Source organism: Coturnix japonica, chromosome 1, assembly GCF_001577835.2.
Source record: "Coturnix japonica isolate 7356 chromosome 1, Coturnix japonica 2.1, whole genome shotgun sequence".
NCBI classification, from domain to species: domain Eukaryota; kingdom Metazoa; phylum Chordata; class Aves; order Galliformes; family Phasianidae; genus Coturnix; species Coturnix japonica.
Window position 1 is genome coordinate 153,247,008 of NC_029516.1, and position 21,206 is coordinate 153,268,213.

General features: G+C 36.1%; 1 protein-coding gene across 3 annotated transcripts in view; it reads right to left on the bottom strand.

Moving 5' to 3' along the window:
• The window catches only part of FREM2 (FRAS1 related extracellular matrix 2), a 106,384-nt gene that overhangs the window by 26,943 nt on the left and 58,235 nt on the right, over nt 1-21,206 (bottom strand). For 2 of the 3 annotated variants that reach the window (XM_015851908.1, XM_015851909.2), the window contains exons 3-12: nt 18,611-18,757; nt 15,376-15,606; nt 14,690-14,815; nt 13,527-13,778; nt 5,659-5,808; nt 4,186-4,395; nt 3,736-3,933; nt 2,943-3,107; nt 2,674-2,856; nt 261-391 (exon numbers count right to left, since the gene is read on the bottom strand). In XM_015851908.1, the coding sequence (XP_015707394.1) occupies nt 261-391; nt 2,674-2,856; nt 2,943-3,107; nt 3,736-3,933; nt 4,186-4,395; nt 5,659-5,808; nt 13,527-13,778; nt 14,690-14,815; nt 15,376-15,606; nt 18,611-18,757 (1,793 nt within the window). Of the gene's footprint in view, nt 1-260; nt 392-1,443; nt 1,996-2,673; nt 2,857-2,942; nt 3,108-3,735; nt 3,934-4,185; nt 4,396-5,658; nt 5,809-13,526; nt 13,779-14,689; nt 14,816-15,375; nt 15,607-18,610; nt 18,758-21,206 lie in introns of those variants that run through there. The other variant, XM_015851910.2, reaches the window with a different exon arrangement.

Genomic DNA, 21,206 nt, shown 5'->3' on the forward strand with positions numbered 1-21,206 from the left:
ATTCATAAAAGGATGCATCTGGAAAGGTGTCTTGAAAATTTGTTTTACATGGACTGTCCTTGTTTCTAGAACCGCATGAACATGGCAACAAACTGTTTGGTGTATGTGCTACAGTGTCAGATGGGATTGCATTTGTCTTTTAAGAATACAAGCAAAGATGGCTCGCACAAACTTCTAGGGAAGAATAAAGCTGTGAAATCAAAAAGTAAGAAGATCTTTTTAGAGATTTTGCTGTTGAGGTCTTGGAATTGTTTTGTTACCTGTATTTCAGCAACCATGTTCTCATCAGGTTTCAGGTGAACAGTGAAGGCTTCTCTCATCTCCCTAACTCCATCAAAGAGAACTTCAATTTCCACAAAGTGCTGTGTTTCGCCCTCCTTAAATTCAATTTCTATAAACACAACAAGACAGAAGAAGTACGTGCATTTCAAGAGAAGTGATCTTTCCATAGGCTTGAGAGAAGCTTATCAGTGTAGAACAGAACAGAACAGAACAGAACAGAATAGAATAGAATAGAATAGAATAGAATAGAATAGAATAGAATAGAATAGAATAACAGCTTTGTTAGAGATCATCATGTCCAACTGCCTGACCACTGCAGGTTTAAATAAAAGTTAAAGCATATTAATGAGAACATTATACAAATTCGTCTTGAATACTGACAGGTGTGGGTCACCAAACACCCTAGTAGGAAGCCTGTCCCAATGTTTGACCACCTTCACAGTAAAGAAAAGTTTCCTAATGCTCAGTCTGATCCTCCCATGGCACAGCTTTTTACCATTCCCACACGTCTTGCCAGGAGTTACTAGGGAGCAGAGCTCAGCACCTCCTTCTGCTTCCCTTTCTTAGAAAGATGCAGAGAGAAATGAGGTCACCTCTTGGCATCCTCTTCACCCAAGAATCCTCAGCCTTACCTCATAGGATATACTTCTGGATCTGATATCTTAACATCCTTTTCATATTGTGGAGTCCAGAATTGCACACAATATTCAAGGTGAGGATGCACTAATTCAAAATATAGTGGGAGACTCAATTATTTTTACTAGATGACTATGGTGTGTTTAATGCATCACAAAATGTGGTTTGCCTTCATGATTGCAAAGGCACAGTGGTGGCTCATATTGAGCCTGTGTTTATCAATACCTGAAGGGAGGATGCAACGAGTCAGGCTCATTTCAGCAGTGCCCAGTGCCAGGACCAGAGGCCATGAGCACAAAATGGAGCACAGGAGGTTCCCTCTGAACACCAGGAGCCCTTCTGTGCTGTGCAGTGATGGAGCACTGGCACAGGCTGCCCAGAGGCTGTGGGGTCTCCTCCTTGGGGATCTCCCAGAGCCACCTGGACGTGGCCCTGGACACCCTGCTCTGGGTGTCCCTGATGGGTCAGGGACTGGGCCAGATGGCTGCAGAGAACCCTTCTAACATAAAACATTCTGTGATTCCATGATTTCTACAACCTTTATTATTTGAAGGATCTAAGTATTGAAGTACTGATGGCACATAAATTACCAACAAAAACTGAAGACCAGAAGAAAATAAAAGCCTCACAGAAAGTGACATTCTAATTAGTATACTGAAACACAACCCTACTCTAAAGGGACAAACACAATAAACAGCAGAGGATGAAAGCAGAAATAAGGCATAGATGATAAGGATTGAAAGGGAGAGACCAGTGAAGCAAAACTGGAAGTCATAAAGTAGCACTTTCAGCATCATTGTTAGCTGACGTAAAAAATTCCTGTGGCTTTCAGGAGGAATGAGCAAGACTGAAATACAGGAGACAAAGTGGCTGGAGTTAGTAACATCCAGTGTGATAATTTTTTAATTGCTAACATTTTTCTACTCAAATATCACTAGTGAGAAATGCTTCTCCTTCAGTGGAATTTGAAGATGTTGCAGTGCTGTTGCTGATGTTCAGAAATAAGTCCCATCCTGAAGCTGACCTGGACACCAAAATAGTTTATCCCAAACCATGAAAACACTCCAGCACGGAAAGCTGAGTGTTAAGACACAGATTAATATCATGTATTATCATTAACTATAGAAGACAGAAAATACATGGTGCTATTAGTTATTCAACAAACCATGTGGGTGGGCTACTAATAGAAAGAAGCTTATCAGCTATGAAATTTCTCATTCTGTTTCACAGCTTCTCTCCTCATTCATCACTAGAATGGAGCAGTGGGCAGTGAATTGCAGAGATACAGAAAGAAAGTTTAAATATTATGAAAGTAGAACAGAAAAATAGAAACATATATTAATTCCTAGATAGAGCAATAAACCATTAACTTATTGAGTTGCTTGAGAAACAACTTCACAATCTATGATTAAATGCTTTGCAGAGTAATGGTAATACAACAAAAGATGACACTCAAACATTTTTCCCAATTATTCAAGCTATAGATATCTTCAAAAGAGCCACAATTATTTTGTAAATGTCTTTACAGATGCCTGGAATTTCAACTGAATTTGATTTTTGTGTACCACATTGGATTATGTCCATATTGAATCCAAACAGCAAAAGCTATGAATGGGTGTGGTTGTACAGAGTATTCTATTAATGAAATTATTAAGTTGTTCAAATATTATACTACAATGTTAATAATAATTAATTATAATGCATAACAATAATCCCACAGATCATAGAATGTGATAAACATCTGACTGACTTTACCTTCTGATATAGGGTGATAGTCCTCTCCAGAAATAGCAGATCCATCCTTTGTATGAACTCTCACAACAGAGACCTTGGATGTGTCCCCCAGACGAATCACTGGGATTTTTACAACTGCTGCTTGTCTTGTGTCCTTTGGTTCACTCACACTAAATTTGGTCTCACCAAATTTAATAATAGCCTCTGTAATTATAGGAAAAATACATTTAGAGCACACTTGTGCACATTAGCTTGCAAAAGCTAATAATAATAATAAAATAATTTCTTACTGTCTGCATCATCTCGAATCTTTATCAGGGTCTCATTTTGTTCACCAATAGAGGCACCGAAGGATGAATCACTTCTTGGAGAGCCAAGAACCAGACGTAGTTCTTCATCTTCTTCATGAAAAGTGTCATCCATAAGCACAAGCGGGCAAGGCTTCTCAGTCTCACCTGCAATCATTCTGAAGGTAATATCATGCAGATCTTAGGTGTTCTCTGCTCTTTGACAACACTTTTCTTCAGACTGAAGGAACAGGATACTTCTGGCCAAGACAGCCAACTCACTATCTTGGTACCATACAATTTAGTGAGCAATAACAGTGAATGCAGGATGAGTACTTGTTACAACTGTTTTAATGGAATCTTCTGTTTTGGGATTTCTCTTAGACAAGTTCATGTTTGTATACCCACTTTACATGTATTTTTCCTTTTGTTTTATCTTTATATTTCTTTTCAGTGAATTCACTCACAATGTGTATTTCAGAATCAAATACTTGCACAATGAAACTGTAAAACAGAAACTGTCAGGAATACTAAAGGTTATTTTATTCTAGAGTTCTTGGATTTCAAGAATTGGAAGCTTATTTTAAGATACTCCCCAACTGTGTGCATCTTCACTTACATTATTCTATTCCAATGTCTTTAAAATTCCCATTGGTTTCAGATCTCCTTAAAACTTTCCTGGAGCAGAGCAGTCTTTTTGGTATTAGTTTATAAGAAGAAATTTAAAACTAAAATTAAACAAAACAATACAAAACATAGTAGACTGAAGACTTCTAAAATAGGATCAAGAGCTTACCAGGAAGGAATGTGATGATGGAATTATCAGTATTAGGACGTTCTTCAAAGTCCATCATTACCTGAGCTGAACCTTGCCTTGTATAACATCTCACAGTTGATGTGTATTGGATATCTCCACTCCTGTATATCATGGCAGAAATCTGTCCGTCGTTTTCATTGACTACATATACAGGTTCTTTAAATTGCATCTTAGGCACTGTACAGAAATATAAAAAGCATGTGTAAAGTATTATTGCAGAAATTCAGATCTTTGCTCCCCTAATTCAAATTTTGTTGTGTTACATCACATTAGGTATATAACATATGCAGCTACACAGCAACTGACATAACAAAGTGTCTGCGGCTGAAAGATGTAGGTTCACTGGCTTGGTATGATCCAAAAGGACATGTGCTGTCTGTGTATTGCAGTCATCTACCTCTTGTAAAAATGTGAAAGAGATTAACTCACAATCAGAGACTGAGTCATTGATGAAGATGGTAGCTTTGCTGGGTTCTCCAAGGGCAGCATTCATAGGCATTCTTAGCACAAGCTCAAACTTCTCAGTTCCTTCTAACACTGGTTGTCCAAGGTCATCCAGAATTACCACACGAAATGTCTGCATACTGACTCCAGGGGCAAAATCCAAATTACGACTGATACCTACATAATCTACTCCAGCTACCAGTGGAGAAGGGATTAAAATAAATAAATAGACAGTATTACATGTAATTAAAAATAAAAAATATCCAACATATATAACACTAAACAGATAATTTTAGTTAAATCTATTCTTCCTTTAAAAGGAATTTCAATTTATTTTGTCAAATGTTGTCAGAGGAGACCTTATTGCTCTCTTCCAGTATGTGAAAGGTGAGAATGGGGCAGGTCTTTTCTATCTGACAACATCTGGCAAAAGGATGAGCGAAAATGGCCCCAAGTTGCACCAAGGTAAATTTAGGTCAGACATTAGGAAACACTTCTATACAGAAAGGATAGTTAAACACTGGAATAGGCTCCCCAGGGAGGTGGTTGAGTCACCGTCCCTGGATGTGTTTAAGAGCTGTTTGGACGTGGTGCTCAGAGATATGATTTAGCAGAGGGTTGTTAGAGTTAGGGTACTATGGTTAGGCTGTGGTTGGACTTGATGATCTTTGAGGTCTTTTCCAACCTGAGTAATTCTATGATTCTATTATTCTGTGGTCATCAGATGGACATAGAGTCCTTGTTGCTGTACCCAGACCTAGGCCTCTCAACTGAGGCACTAGGGTATGAAGCAATCATATATTCTGTTTAGACTACAAATTTCATTCTTCATGAGAAATAATATGGTGAGTGCTCAGATTCCCCACATGACTCAATTAAGCATCAAGTTTTACACAATTTTATCTGACTAGAAATTAGTTGAAAAGATGAACTCTACTGTCCAATTATGCTAAGGATAAGAAACTATGGAAGATAACTGTTCTTTTTATGAAGTCTGTATTTGGCTGTCTCAAATATCAGTTTGAAAAAATACTAACGTACACTCAAATTTGATTCTGCAAATGAAGATTCTACCAAAGCACCACTGGACCACACAGCTGTAGCAATCCTCCTACAAAATGGGATTCTAGGTACTTTCTCATTGTCTACAGAAAGAGTAAGGGCGGAAATGGTGCATGCTAGCAGGGTTTATAAGCCTGTGTCTGATGTTGAGACAATAATCAACTGCCTTTGTGGGACAATGTTTTATACAAATATTTAAAGGGTTTCTCTCAGTTCTGGACCTTAAAGTTGCTCCTATTCCAGTTAGTTTGAGAGCAAATTCTGTAAGTGTTTATTTTGCTCTAGAAGAAAGAAAGATTTGCTAAGATATGTACATTTCATCTTATTTGTAAGACCAAATGTAGTAGCATTTGTTGTTGAGATGTATTATGAAACAAGACTAAAACAGTAACTTACCTTCTGCGGTTCTTGATTCAGATTTGCGAGACCTCACTGTAACAGAGGCAGCTTTAGACAGATCAGTTCCTGTCCTCCAAACACGTACCTCAACATAGCCGGCACTCTCATCAACACAGTATTCATCATTTCCAAAGTAGAATGCTGGTTCTGGTGAAAGAGTAATCATACCCGTCAGTATATACCTTATGCTGAAGGTAATGAGAGAGCCTAAGATCCATGTTAGACAATGGAAATATCTTCACTCTATTAAATAATTGAAATAAAGTATTTGTTTTAAGCTTAAGACTTTTTCTTAGGAATTTTTAGCTTAATTTCAAGTATTTGGCCATTTTTGGGACAGCAATTGTTACACCAGCACTGTTCTTTCTTCCTTGTCTCCTAAGTTTCCAATTTTGTGTGTTGGCAGATGCAAAAACAAATATGTTATCTCATTAAACTTGCTTGAGCTGAGTCCTGTGCACAAGCCAGAAAATTCCTTGCATTTTTCACTTTGGTGCAAACAGACAAAGGTGAATACAGATAATGAAAGATTAATAAGAATGTTCTCACAGATTTCTGTAGTCGAAACTAGACTGGAACAAGATATATAACTGGAACTACTTTGCAAATGTTTTCCATCTAACCAAGGGGGCAGATACTTAATTTTTAGTTTGCTCGTATCTAACATTTAAAACAAAATCAATCTTACTTCATGTAGACTGGAATGTGAATAGTCTTTTATCTTACTGTTTAAGTCACAGAGTTTATAAGCAAGAAGAGCAAAAAGCAAAGGAGATTAAGCTTTATCCCACTTAACATATTTTTTATCTTCACTTTTTCCTCCCTTCTTCAACTTTTCTACCCATAACAATTTTACAAAGTAAACAGGAATGAAAACATAGACCAGCTACATCCTCCATGTAACTCCCCTTTGCTATCCTTACTCTCCTATTCAAAAATACAGAAGTAAGCACACAACTACTGCCTCAGTTTTCCTCTTCCCATTGCACAGCAGAAATTACACCTACTTTCCCCAGAGTTTTATGTTGTTTAGTAGCAATTTGTTATAAACATTAATGTTACGATACCGCAAACATGCTGGAAAATGCCATATAACATAAGGTCTACTAAATTTGAGTTAACAAATATCATAGCAGTCTAATCAGTGACATTATGAATTCTTCCCTTTCATCAACATAAAGGAGAAATTCAAAAGAAGTGACTGGAAAATCTACGATTCTAAGGAGCAAAAGTACAGGTTGCCCAAAGGAGTAGACTCAAAGCGTTTTTAATGATAAGGGGAAATTAGGCCTAACATTTCTGTGACTCAGTCAATTTTCATTATTATAATATACTGAAGTATCTATGATTTCCATTATAGAATCAGCATCTTCTAATTGAGGAACCTGCTTCTGACTACAGCTAAGCTCATTAAAACAAAATATTGTGAATGTATTTTCTGAGGAAGGTTTTGGAGACACCTGTAGGATAATCAGAGGAAAAAAATAATCGAAATTCTTACAAAATGCTTGAGGACAATCTGACTGACCATATAGCATATAGTAAAGAGTTCCTTTGTTAAAAACTGCTTATTTCTTTTTATAGAAAACCAAACAGTGTGGGATAGAATTTTAATTGAAACTAACAATAAATGATATAAAGTCATTACTCAGTTATTAATAAGCTAAACCTTAATCTGAGAAGGCAGCAGTTCTTAAGTCTTCTGGAATTGTGCATAAATCAGAAGTTTTGGAGAAAAGAATCTTCTTCTCTCAAGATTTTTATTTTTTTTCCCCCTGTATTTCACAACTAACAAAATAAATGATTAAAAACCAACCAAACAAATCCCTTAATATTTCACATCAGTGAAAACAAATGCAGCTGCCTCTCTTCTGGGTAAACTAGACATAGGTTGCAACAAATTGATGGAACCTAATGTATTTACTGAATGACAGCGCAGACTCACAGACTAGCTTCAGCATTATCAAGGTCATCAGCCTTTGCAGGATGAAAGACAAACTGAGCAAATGTCTGGCTTTGGCAGAAAAGTCTTTCAGGTCCACTTCAAAATTTTTATTCACCATGATGTGTATTTAACTGTGTGTATATATTCAAAGACAGACACATACATCAATATTAAGTTATTTGCCTACAGAGATTAGGTTGTCAGTGGTTGCATTTATATTTGGGACTGAGAAGCTTTCATCTGAAATAATTTGAATACTCAGTTGAATACAATATGGTTTTTGGAAATTCTTCTATGTAGGTCATTCTGAAAGTAATGCCTCTTATTTATTTCCATGGAAACTACAACAGACACAAAAAGCACAATAATTCTATTTGATAGAGAAAATTATCTGCTATAAAGCACTATTTTTCAACATAGTCACCATCATTATCTGATTCACACAGATGAGCTGACTGAGACACTCTTCATTTTGTGGTGTGACAGCGGTGAATGGCCACCCAGAATGTGGCTTGTCTTTCACCTTTCTGTTGTCACTGCTGAAACCCACCACATTCTGCCTTATATCATTATTATTTTTTATTATAGTTTTCTACTTACTGGGCTATTTCAGACCTACATGGATCTTCTAAAATTCTCAAGATGGACAAATACTAATTCATCTTCTAGAGATTTAAAAATACAGAAAAGCTACTAAGATCAAATAGTGATGAATATACTAATAGAAAAAAAAAAAAAAGAAAAAAGAAAAAAGAAAAAATATGTCTAATATCTGTGTTTTCTTAAACAAGTATTTTCAAAGATTAGCACGTTTTTCCAAGCTTAATCTCATTCTTTTAATCCTCTTGATTGTATACTGATGTCTGGGTAGTTCTGGACTTGATCTGGCTTCAACTCCATCTCATTTTAAGCACTTAAGTGAGAGCCTGCTTGCTCTCAGTTTTCAAAGACAAAGACAGGCAATTCCAAAAGGTCTGCCAGCATAACAAGGAGGAAAAGTGGAATGGATTACCCACCACAGTGATTAAATCTGAAATTTTGAAGCACTCCCTTCTATTCATTGATGATATATGGAGCTTAGATCATCTACTTCAAAATTTCAAAGACAAAAACATTTTTGTTTATATTAATGTTACCCTAATGTTTGTTTTAGCTGAACAAGAATCCTCATACACTATTTGTTCATGCAGTCACAGTCAAAAATAAAAATGCCTAAATGCAAAATTAGCTAGCCTTGTATTCCTGAGCATGTCTTTCACACTTTTTGAGGCATGTATTTTCAATGAATGACACATTCTGTATGGTTACTCATCCTAGGAAACAGATCCTTACAAGTGTTTTGTAAGCTCATTTCCTGTAAACTGTGTTAGTAGCTCCCCAGAGGAATAGCAAAGCCAAGCTACTAACAGGGGAACCATTGTCTTGCTCAGGTCATGGCTGGAAAACACTCTGCTCAATGACTGTGGGCTCACTTACAGCAGACCTTTAATCCAGTAATCACTCTGGAGAGAGACTACTGCAAATTTAATGGTTCCTCTTTCAGAAATAAGAGGACTTTCAAAAAGAGGTTTTTGTTCAGACCCATGATTTCACTGGCATGAAGTTACAATGATCAGAAAGAAAGGGTAGGTGCTTTAGTTCCTGTTTTCTTGGCACAAAAGTGAAATCTTTGTCTTGCCTTTGTATTTATACAGCCAGGAATGTATATCAACTACACCAGAAGGCAGTAATCTAACAGGAAAACAAACATGCTTCTCATGTGTTAGAAATAGGTCTGTACTTCAACATTTATCTGAAACATGTATAGAATATATATCAAAACATACATCAGAACATAATAAATATATCAGAAATGTGTAACATTGAACATATATCAGAAAATCAATGAAACAGAATGAAAATATTTGTTTTTAAGGAAGTTTTTGTTCTTAAAATGATATCCTTACAAACTACTTTACAGAAACATAGCAGAAGAGAATGTATGCAAGGTGTTACAATCAGTTTTGGGTCACCAGCACGAAAATTAAGGATAGGCCTTAATAATAACACGATTTTCAGCAATTAATATTTTCAGTGATATATATATATATATATATATATATATATATATATATATATATATACACATTTTCAGAAGGAGATAAATAATTGCACACACTATCAGGATTTCATTACAAACGCTGATATCTGGAATGTGACGGTATTGACTACAGTAACCATCTGATGCTTACAAGGAGTTTTTTGACTGTCTGAACCTCTCACAAAGCATGAAAACAATTCAGATTCTTCAAAATGTTCTATTTGTAAAATGAATTGGATTATTTTTTTAAGAGGCATAGCAAATGATATTACTAACAAATTCTGAAGAAAATATTGCAACAGATAGGAAGATAAATGAGGAGGCTTGGCAGCAGTATTTAAACATACCACACACAAGGTACCTCACAAGTTTGCCAAGCATGAAGTAGTTCACATTCTGTGATTTTTACATGAGATATCAAATGAGAATTCATACAATCAAAAATGGAAGGAGAAGCTGAGCAGCATATTTGGACTTATGTTACATTGAGCTATAATATGTGGCCATTTCTAAGTATGTTTTTCATATTTTAATATTTAGTTCACTTTTGGAGCTTTAGAAAAAGCAGTGTGTAGAATGGGTCTGAGTTTAGTAAATATATTTGCAAAACCAGAAGTTTTACGATAAGAATATTTTGAATTTTGTTCTCTCAAAGCATGTTCACACACCTACACTCATATCAAGAAACCTAACCACAAAATTGCATTAACTCATTCCGTGAATACTTTATAGTATCTTGTAATATCATCTACCTAAATAACCTTATGATTTATCTTAGAAAGAAATAACATTTTTCACATAAATTATAATAATACATGTTTAAGCTAATTGTTAAAGAACCTGCAGTGGTATGGGCTTAAAGATATGCTGCTCCAGCAGCTGAGTCCTCTGTCCTAAAGGAGCCACAAGAAATTTATGCGACGAACTACTGCCTGGAGATCCTATGTTATTATCCCTACCTATCACAGGAGCCTAGGTCCTGAGGCTAGACAGTATACCAACTTGTTAAGGAGCTAAGTGAAGATTAAAGTAATTCAGCATCTGTAGTTCATATATGTATAATGAATGCATGAATGCATACATACACATATAATAAACTGCCAGCAACAGATGATGCTTGAAAAGTATCATAAATGTGGCTAGTTCCCTCTCTAAGATGTCCTGCTGTGAGACATAAGATTTATTTATTTCTGTGATAGACTACAAACAAAGACTTTCCAAAACTTTTAAGGCTGTCATTATAAATTGGACACCTTTTAGCTGATAATAAGAAACTATATGTAAAGAAAACTGGGAGTATAATGTGTCATAAATTGGCTGACTTACGCTATTTCTCCTGGTTTGCTGCCAATTTGGCCATTTGCCACAGACTAAGGAAGGAGGAGGCTTCACACAGATTTTACTTAATGAGAGGACAAAAGGAAGTAAAAGCTGCACTGAAGTGCCAGAAGCATTAAACCCATGGGTACAACTTGTGGCCATTTCATTGGGTCCTGTTTGTTGCCTAGGAGAAGAGGACAAACCCCACCTCATCACAAACTTAAAATTTTCATGCAATACAGAAAAAAAGTAAGGGAGAGTCCAAATCAGTGAGCCGGCAATCAAAACATTTGAATAGGAAAGTTTTTGTCTACAAGTTTTGCTGCAGGGATTGAGGAATCTTTGTGGCCCTGTGCTGGACTCTATCTGGGAGATCCCTACAGTTCTGTGATTCTGTAATGGATTCCCTTGGGAATTTTTCAAGGTTTGGTCTCTTCTCCCAAGCAACAAACAGGACTCAAGGAAATGGTTGTAAGTTGTACCAGAAGAGGTTTAGACTAGACATAAGAAGGAACTTTTTCTCTCAGAGAGTGGTCAGGCGCTGGAATGGCTGCCCAGGGAGGTGGTGGAGTCGCCATCCCTGGCAGTGTTCAAGAAGCATCTGGATGAGGAGCTACAAGATATGGTTTAGTGGTCTGCTGTAGCTAAAGTAATGCGAGGACATTTAAAGTAGATGATCTTGTAGGTCCTTTCCAACCTTGTGATTCTATAATTCTATGAATAGGATATTAAATTTTGAAGGGAGGGTATAGATGGCTAATATCAAATGATGTTTCTGCCCACCCAGAAGTGGCTGACTTACATAGATCCTTCCCTTCAATTTTTTTTTTCTCCGTGTTTCATGGTTACTAAAATCTCTGACTCCAAAAGAACTGCTTTTTGGTTTTTACTTCTTTAAATTGTAGCAACACAAGATTTCCACGGACAACTGACTAAGTTGCGTATTCCATTAACTTAATCTTTTAACGTAATTTTCTTTGTCTCCATCTTAAAAGCCTATGAGGAAAAGCCTCTTCCAACAAAAAAAAAAAAAAAAAAAAAAAATCAAAATAGCTAAAAAAAAAAAAAAAAAAAAAAAAAAGACTCAACAGCAGCAATGTCACCTTTCTTAATATATAATTACACTTGCACATGTTCTACATACTTCAAGGCTGGATAATTAGCTAATTAATGAACTACTAGAGATATTAGCTATTCTTCCATTATTTTAGTATCTTCTATCTACAAGTTGTGATCCTAATGCAATCATTAAAATTATTAACAAAAGAAAAATCAAATTGCCATATAGAAATCTATAGAAAAAAACTATTTGTTACAACAGTGAAATAAGATAAACACGAAATTTCTATTTCAGATTGTATTTGATAAGTGATCTGTTACTTTACATGAAGTATTACTTCAAACTTGTGTTCATGTCATTTGATTACTTACATGGACCACAGAGAAAACAAAGTCTCCTTTGTTACAGGATTACATATGAGAAGGTTCAGATAGGCTGAGTATTTATGATGCAATTAGAAGGGTATTAACTTCCTGCCTGAGCAATTCTGTGATGATTCTATGATTTGGCATCATGCTTTCAGAGAGTACAATATATACCTGATAATCCCTCACATCAGGCTTCAGAAAATATGACATCTTCACATTTGATGATACATGGCTAAAACATCTCCCCGGTATTCCTTTTACAGGATTTACAGTTGAGATTGTACTGTCCAAACTGCATGCACAAATGACACGGGCAATTGTTGCAGGGAGCTTTTTTGCTACTCCTAGAGAGCTGCCACACCAAAGCTGGGGACATGCAAGGAGAGACTTAAGGCTGTAACAATATTTACACAGGTTTTCTACAGCAGCTGATGAATCAGTAGAGTGCTGTTTCTGTTCCTCCTCAGTCACAGACCTCTAATTCACAATGAATGTCTCTTTCAAAGAAACACATTAAGACTACTGACCACTCAAACAACAAAGGACATTACCCTGTTTGCACTTCTTTCCTGAGGGGATTTCAAAAGCAGCACAATTGTCTTTTGATTATTTACTTTTTTAGAAAGACATACAATGTATACATAGAGATTCTAGGCAGAATATAAATTAAGGGTATTAAGAGGAAGAATACTGCAACTGGTGTGTGGCTTCTAGTTCATTACTAATCTTGCCTGTTAGAGCATAATCATCAGTGAGCCTGATGAGCTGGTGGATGCAGCCTCAGAATTGCACATATAGAGGTGCTCATGCTGTGTGATATTTTGGATCACACCTGTTACTACGACAAAGAGAAAAGGACATTTTTTTTCTCAGTTTGTACATGCGATCTTCTCAAACCATAAAATACCAATTCAAAATATTAAAAAAAACCACCCTAAGTCTCTGACACTTTTTCCAGATCTCCTGATTGAAGCATATTTTTAACTGTGGAAAAAGTGTGAAAATCCAACTTCTACATGCTGATACGACTGGAAATCTACTTATAGTGTCTGTCCTGCACTGGGAATTTAACTTTATCACATTATGTCTTACCATCATCCTTGTCAGGTACAATGGTAATTCGAGTGCTTGCAAATTCTGTACCAATTCTTCCACCCATGGGCATGCTCAGCAAAACGTCAAAGGTCTCAGCCTCTTCATACAAGGAATCATCTATGATCACTACTCGACATGTTTTTTCTCGTTCATCTTTGTCAAAACGCAGAACGCTGTTGTGATCCTCAGGCCTGGATATGTAGTCAGAGTAAGAAAGTACAGAGGTTGGGGCAGTGCCGGTTGCTGTTCCTGTGGCATAGAATGAAAAAAGTCAGTAAACATACCCTGGTTATTATGATCCCCTCACAGAGGCTGAACTTTATTTTCATTGCATTTTAATTTCTGTTTAATTTTAGGTGATCGGATGGGCAGAAATATATAAGTAGGCTGTATTTTTGAGGTCCCTGGACAAACTACTATTACCATGTGATGCACTGAAGGCATATTAACCCTCATATTCATTTTCAGTTTTCCAGGCAGAAGGAATACTACCATGAGTACTGTTTATCTATCGTAAGACAAAGACTTAAATGTGAATGTGTAAGGGCTAGAAATTAACCCCTATACTCATTTAGTGTAATCAGTGTACTAATTATGTTATAAAAATGATATCAGTGTACCAGAAATTAATTATAACCAGATACAATTTAATGTAAACAAATGAAGTCCTACACTCTGTTGGTTTAATTAATAAGAGGTTGGTAGGTAGAAGAAAGAGAAGGTCATCAGCTGAACAATATTATTTTATACTCTTTTTTTCAGGACAGAAGCAAGGGCTATTATGGACTACAGCAGTGCTTTCAGTTCTCACCACTTTATTAGTGGTCATATAAATGGTCATATAAATGGTCATATAAGTGGTCATATAAATGACCACCTAATCAAATATTAGGGACGTCAGGTAAAGATCTTGAGAAAAGGTTAAAACATAGATCTTCTTACCCTCCTAACAAGAGGCAGAAGATTAGAACATAATTACATTTCAGCTAAATTCATTAAGACTCTAAGACAAATTGTAAAGATGAATAGAATACATTTCTAGTTGAATCTGAAGATGAAAAACTCCCTAGCAATTTCCTTATTCAACAGATGGACCAATTTTTTTCACTTGCTTTTCCATTTTTGGGCTTTTGTTTGTTATATGTTGTAGATTCTGTTACCTTGTTGTGTGTAACAGATAACCATCAGTTCCTGGCTCACATCTCCACTTCTTCTGACCGGAATAAACAACTCACCAACATCTTCTTCAATAGTATACGTAGACTGAGGAATAAAGACAGTTGATTCTGCAGAGGACAGACATATTTATTCATGTAGATATTTGGCTTCAGAAATAAAATAGCTAGAAGCATTCTGGCATATTTGTAAGTGCAAAAAATATCAATGTTAATAGTATGATATTTTAATGTAATAAAAAGAGAAACAGCTAAAGATTTAAGAAAACAGGCTGGAAAATCTATGATACCTAAAAAGTAAACAAAATGAAATAAAAAGCTCATTATAACATATTACAGGAATGGAGATAGCACATAATGTATGCACAGGACTGGAGATAAAAGGAGTTAAGAGACAGTCAAATCTTTGTAAAGAACTAAAGCTAAGGGTCTGGGGAAAGGTGGGTCACAAGGTGACTTCAAGAATAACTGAAGCTGCTGATGACACTCCTTTGATTTCATCTTCATTATACACTTAAAGTGATACAGGACAATCCCCTACTGGATGCCCATATTTGTCTCCAGAAATATTATAAGGGAAGGTAAGCTTTGCAATCTATTGCTACTCCTAGCATTTGCCGTCCATTTTTCAAATTGGCAATATGAGCATTATGTCAGTAAGATGTTCTTACCATCTCCTGGATCAATAATCTCCACTGTGGATACAGAGGGAAATTCCAGAACTGCCATGACTGGCTCAGATAGAACAATTTGAAAGGACTCAGAACGTTCATGTTCACCATCACTCAAGATCCGTACTCGCCACGTAGCTGAGGTTTGGCCAGGATTAAACTGCACCTGCTTCTGGGCTTTTCCTCTGAAGTCTTTATCTTTCTTGGCAGTACCATCTCTGGTGCTAATACCTGCCAAAAACAAAAACTCAAGTCATTAAAAACATCCCTTGTATTTTTCCCTCTTTATATCATCTTTAAAAATATGAAAAATACACTTATTTTCACAACTAGAGTAGCAGAGCTGCTCAAGACAATTCATGTTGTTGCTCAATAAATGTACTTATGTCACACACAGAAGTGAAAGTACCTCAGTTAATATTATGAAGGGAAGCTTATACAGAATTAGCCAATCCAACACTAAGTACTAGAAAACCTAAATACTCTGAGCACACTATCAAGTCTCCATTTCTCAGTAACTCACCAAAACAGACCAATACATTTTCCTTTTAGACCTTAACCTTCTTCTCTTCTGTTACAGAATATCTAAATAACACGTTGCCTAATCATCCCCCCCAGATATTTGTTTCTCTAAAGAAAATATAAAAAACACACCTGGAAAGTCCAACCTTCATGTGGAATGCTGAAGAAAACAGACACAAAAAGGTAAAATAGGGGGACAATGATGACAGAAGATGTAAAACATGAGCCACTGTGGTCATTTTCACTATAGTAAGCACTTTTAAAAATCATTATCTTCTTTTTTTGGTGTTTATGTTACAGCAGTCATTAAACTCAAGCTTTTCAATTCAGGTCAAGTTGAAATAGTAAAGTCACAGGATAAAATTCAGGACAGCTATCACCACCAAGACAGCCTCCAGATCCACAGCACTTAGAAATGGCTTTTCATTGATTTCTCTCCCAGTTTAAGGTTGTCTGACAGGCCCTCAGCCTTTAGAACTATCTCTAGCTCATGTACTTGGCCACTGTTCCAACTCTACAGTACCATTCAAATCTTAAAGTTTTTCCTCAGGTTCTTAGAAAACATTTAAAACTTTTCCCTTTGTCTATTTCTTCAAATCGAATTGCTTTATGTGTTCAAACATATCATTTTTCCCTACAAAACTTGTCCACTTGTGCCAGTAGTTGATGTAACATTTATATTCCTTAAGACCCTTTGGCCTACAGGCCAGCAAGGCTGGTAAGCATCTTTACTGTTATCTTTTGTGTTCTTTAAGCTCTGTAATTCTGTCCTGCAGGATGAAGGGAGCCAAGTAGAGGCTTATTGTTCAAAGTGCTTGTCAGATCTTTTGCTTGATTTTGAGTCATCTCAATTCAGAAATTCCACTTGAATCCACAGGTAGAAAACTGTGTACAACTTCTTTATTTAAAAGGCCAGAAGTCAAGCTGTTAGCCAGTAACAGTAGTTAATTTAAACAACATGTACTTAACTTTCCATTTTACTCATCTCTTATTCTTTTACCTTCTCTAAAAGAAATGTGATAATGCATTCCTTTTTTCCCCACCTTTTCACTCCCCAGACACTGCAAACAGCTTTTAACAACTCCTGTATCAGCCTCAGTTGACTGCCAACATTCGCTGAAGATAATGAGCCTACTGCTTGGATCCCACAATGGCCTGGAAAATGATACATGTTTATTGTTGTCTTTCTTATTGATACAACTGTATTTTCTGTACTGTACTAGCTGTACTAGTTAACTTGTGTGAAACTGCTAAAATTGCTGTTTATGTATGACATATATCAGATATTATGTTTATATACTTATTGCTGTATATATTAACAACATACATTGGTCCATGAAAGGTGGCACAAAAGGACGTTCAGTCCTTTTAGAATAGTTCTGGACAAGAAGCAGACCTCAACATCTCAACTTTTTTGTAAGTCTGTGTGAAAATATCGGCCTTGCTATCTATTTGTGGGAGACTCTGCAGGCCATGAAACTACTATGATTTCTGAAGACATAAAATTGCTTTGGAAATTAGGATTACATATGTATTTGCACCTTTAGAAACAGACTTCTAAATGATGCTTTCTATTGTTACAGTATTTTTAAGTATCCTGCTTGGACAGTAAAAATGGCAATATATTTCTTTAAATGAGATCATTCCATTAACAATTTCTTTAAAAGGAAATAATTTCATTAACTATTTCTGAATTCTTCTGACACACACACACAAAAAGGATAAAGATTATTCACTAAAAATTTTGTTCAAGTTCTCAGATATTTCTTATGTGCTTATTTTACAAACTATTTTTAATAGGAAGTATATATACATATGTATTTAAATTAAAATTCTCACCCTCTACATATTTGCCTGTTCTGGAGTCTGCCCAGGTGCTTTAATGTAATGTATCCAATATATCTTTTTTTAATTTGGATATATGCCATTTGTACTTCCAATAAAAATGTCTGGTAACAGGAGAGGTAAACACTCTTCTATCCTCACTTCTTCTGACATCTTGTGAGCAAAGAGCAGATGACACTGACTGAGAAATACCTAGTCGGTATCAGTAATTTCAACCCCAAAAGGAAGTGGCTGTCATCAGTGCCTGCTGTTTTCCACTAGCTGTAGGTAAGTCAGGAGAAACTCTGCCTTAGACTTCCTTACAGGGCAATCACTTTGTGATTCTGTGCAATGGTGCAGGCTGCCTAAAGAGGTGGAGTTGCCCTCTCAGTAGATACTTAAAAGCGACCTGGACATGGGTAATATTTTCAAAAACAACTCAAACAGCAAAGTTATTTCTGGAGAAGTAGTATTCCAGAGAACTACTCAGAATGATATGCTGTGATGGATTTCAGTTTCATGCTGATTAACCAGTTCTGCTTGTATGGTCCTCTTCTGATATTGAAGCCAACAGAAGTTTTAATGTTTCAGATCAAAAGAAGGATTGAGCTGTTCAATTGAAAATGAATTGCAGAAGGGTGCAAAAACACTCCCCTCCCCCCCCCCCAAATCAAAACAAACAACCATGTGTGTGAAAATGTCATCATGTAAATAAAGAAATCATACAACTTGCTCAACAAAAGACAGTTGTTTTGATAAAACAATATATTATTTCTATTATATTCTGCTTAGTATCAATTCTAAAAGGGCATAAATGTATTGATGACTTTTCTGAATTATGTGGCCATTGATTTATAGAAGCAATTGTTCAGACTAAAATAGATCTTACTTATAAAAGAAGTTTCTCCAAGGTAACCTCTCCGTTTCAGAATGACATCAAGATACTTGGAATCTTCATTTACTAAATAATATTCCTTTTCTAAGGAAATCCATGCCCAGTTTAGACGAAAATGTTGATTCTTCAGCTTATTGCCTCCTGCAAAATAAAAAAAAATATATATATAAATACTCATTTTCTTTGTAAATAACACTTCTTAGGTTATTGTAACCTGTATCCTGAGTAAGAAACCATCTTAGCTGTATATTAAAATTCCAGCGTAGCAAAAGCTTAACACCAAAAAATAACAGTTAAATAATCATGACAAATTTGATGCATGTACACTAGAGTTGATTTTAGATGTGTACAAACCAGTCCCACTCATTCTGAGGTATGCTGATTTTCTTCTTTTTGAAAGGAAAAAGAACAAGAATTCATCAAATTGTATTTGGGATCCTTTCTTCAGAAATTCCAAAAGTTGAAGATGATTACACACATTTCCAAATGACTCACTACAAAAGATGTCATGTGGAACTTCCTTGATAAGAGTACCAGAAGTGCTGGAAAGTCCTTAAAATCTTGAGAGACTGGAGATGATGCCTGCAGTCTGATTGCTTTTACTCATACTGCCTGTTTCAAAATTTAATACTTAGTTCAACAAATCTAATAATTTTGGTTTTCCTGTGTGATTTTAGGAAGAGCTCTCACTTCTTGCTAGGAAACAGTTTAAATAATATTAAGTATCCCTGATAAATGCCACAATTTATAGCTGTGCTGATGCCCTCCTAAGTTTACAAGCTTCTAATTACTGGATTAACCATACAAGCACAATTGCCTGTGTCACCTACAGAGCTTTCAAGAGACCCAAATGCTTACTGGCAACCTCTTTAACTCTCTTGTAATGACCCATCTCATGGTACCATGAGTGCTCCAAACTCATTAATCTGCTGAAATGTGTTTTGAGAGTTAAGCTTTCAACAGACCAAAAGACATTCTCAACAGCTGTTACACAAGCACTGCTTTAGTGCAACACAGTAACAAAGAAAATAGATCCTAGACAGTTCTTCCAAGATCTGTACTGTTGTAGTTGCACAGCAACTTCCCTGAGGTCTCACCAGACATGGATGGTTTCTGTGCACTTGTGAAATGAAAGCTAGAAGTTAAATAAAAGAAATAAAACTAGAAGTTTATCATAGTGTAAAGAAGCAATCCAGAAGCAACTGTAAACAGATGGTACTTTAAGGCCCAGTTAAAAGTGCAACACTTCTTTTCAGTCGGAAATATAAGAGCTACAAAGAAACTAGGAATCATTTCACTGTCTGTAAAACAAGTATTTGAACAACAGATGGAATACAGCAAATTACACATTTCTGATAAAATATAGCATAGCTTTACTTGGTCATGTATGGTTTATCTCCACCTGTTCACTGATTTCCCACAGTAAAAAGGCATTTCTTGTCAGTGTAGGGATTCTGGGTGTCACAGATAAGAAGCAGAACAAATGAAGTTCCATATTTCATTCTATTGGAGGTGTTTGTTACTACTCAGGGGAATCCTTTAATTTCCACTGCAGGAATAAAACAGCCTGGGTTGCTCACTGAAGATAAATGCTCACTCAGCAACTGTCTTCTGGGAATGCTGGCAGGTGTGAGGCTGTAGTCTGATCTCCTTCCCACAAGGTGCTGCTACAGAACAAGATTAGCTCAGGTAATGACAGTTAGAAACATGCCAAGAAATCTCTTTAAACCCTTCTGTGCTAAAGCTAGGGAATAAAATAACTTCCTCCGGATAGCAGAGAAATGTATCTAAGTATTTCAGTTCACTCATGGTTTAATTACTGGAGGTAGTGCCAGAGACTGATTTTCCCACTCTAGTTTTTTCCAGTCTGTTCCCTTGAACAAGAAACCTTACGTTTACTTCCACTCTACTTCAGATAAGCCTCTGTATTTTGTTATCAACCTGTCTACCAGGAAAAAAATAAACCCAAAACCCACAAAAAACCCACTACCAAAGTTGTGTAATCTCTCTAACATAAAGTTAACAGTACTCTGTAAATGAAAATAGGCAAATGGCCACCAAAGTATCATGCTTTCCTGCTGTTTCTTTCTGTTTCTTTCATCTCAGCTTCTACAATGGGAAGGCTAAAAATGCACATAACAAAAACTGTAATGAGCACCACTATAAATCCAGTAACTACAGTGCCAGAAAGCATGTTCCCATCAGTTTCTTGGGATAAATGTAAGATACTGTGGTTTGTGAGAAGAGCTGTGTGTGACACCTCTGAACACTGGCCAGACTAAACAACTTGACAGAGGTATAAAATGTCTAATATATAAAAGAAATGAAACAGTACATATAGGTATTACTATGGAGGAAAAAGAAAGAACACACTGTTGTATAAGTTCATTGCTTCCTAGCAATGCATGTCAGTCACTGTGAACTCACAGCTGAAGGCAAAGCTTCTTCCAGGGTTTGCAGCATCGCTGCTGGCATCACTGTTCTACAGTCCAGAGAATGAATAGTTAAAATGTCTATGGGCACAGGCTACAACCTACAGTGAACTTGTGGACAGGTTCCTTTGTTTCATCTTTAATGTCTTAAATAGGAT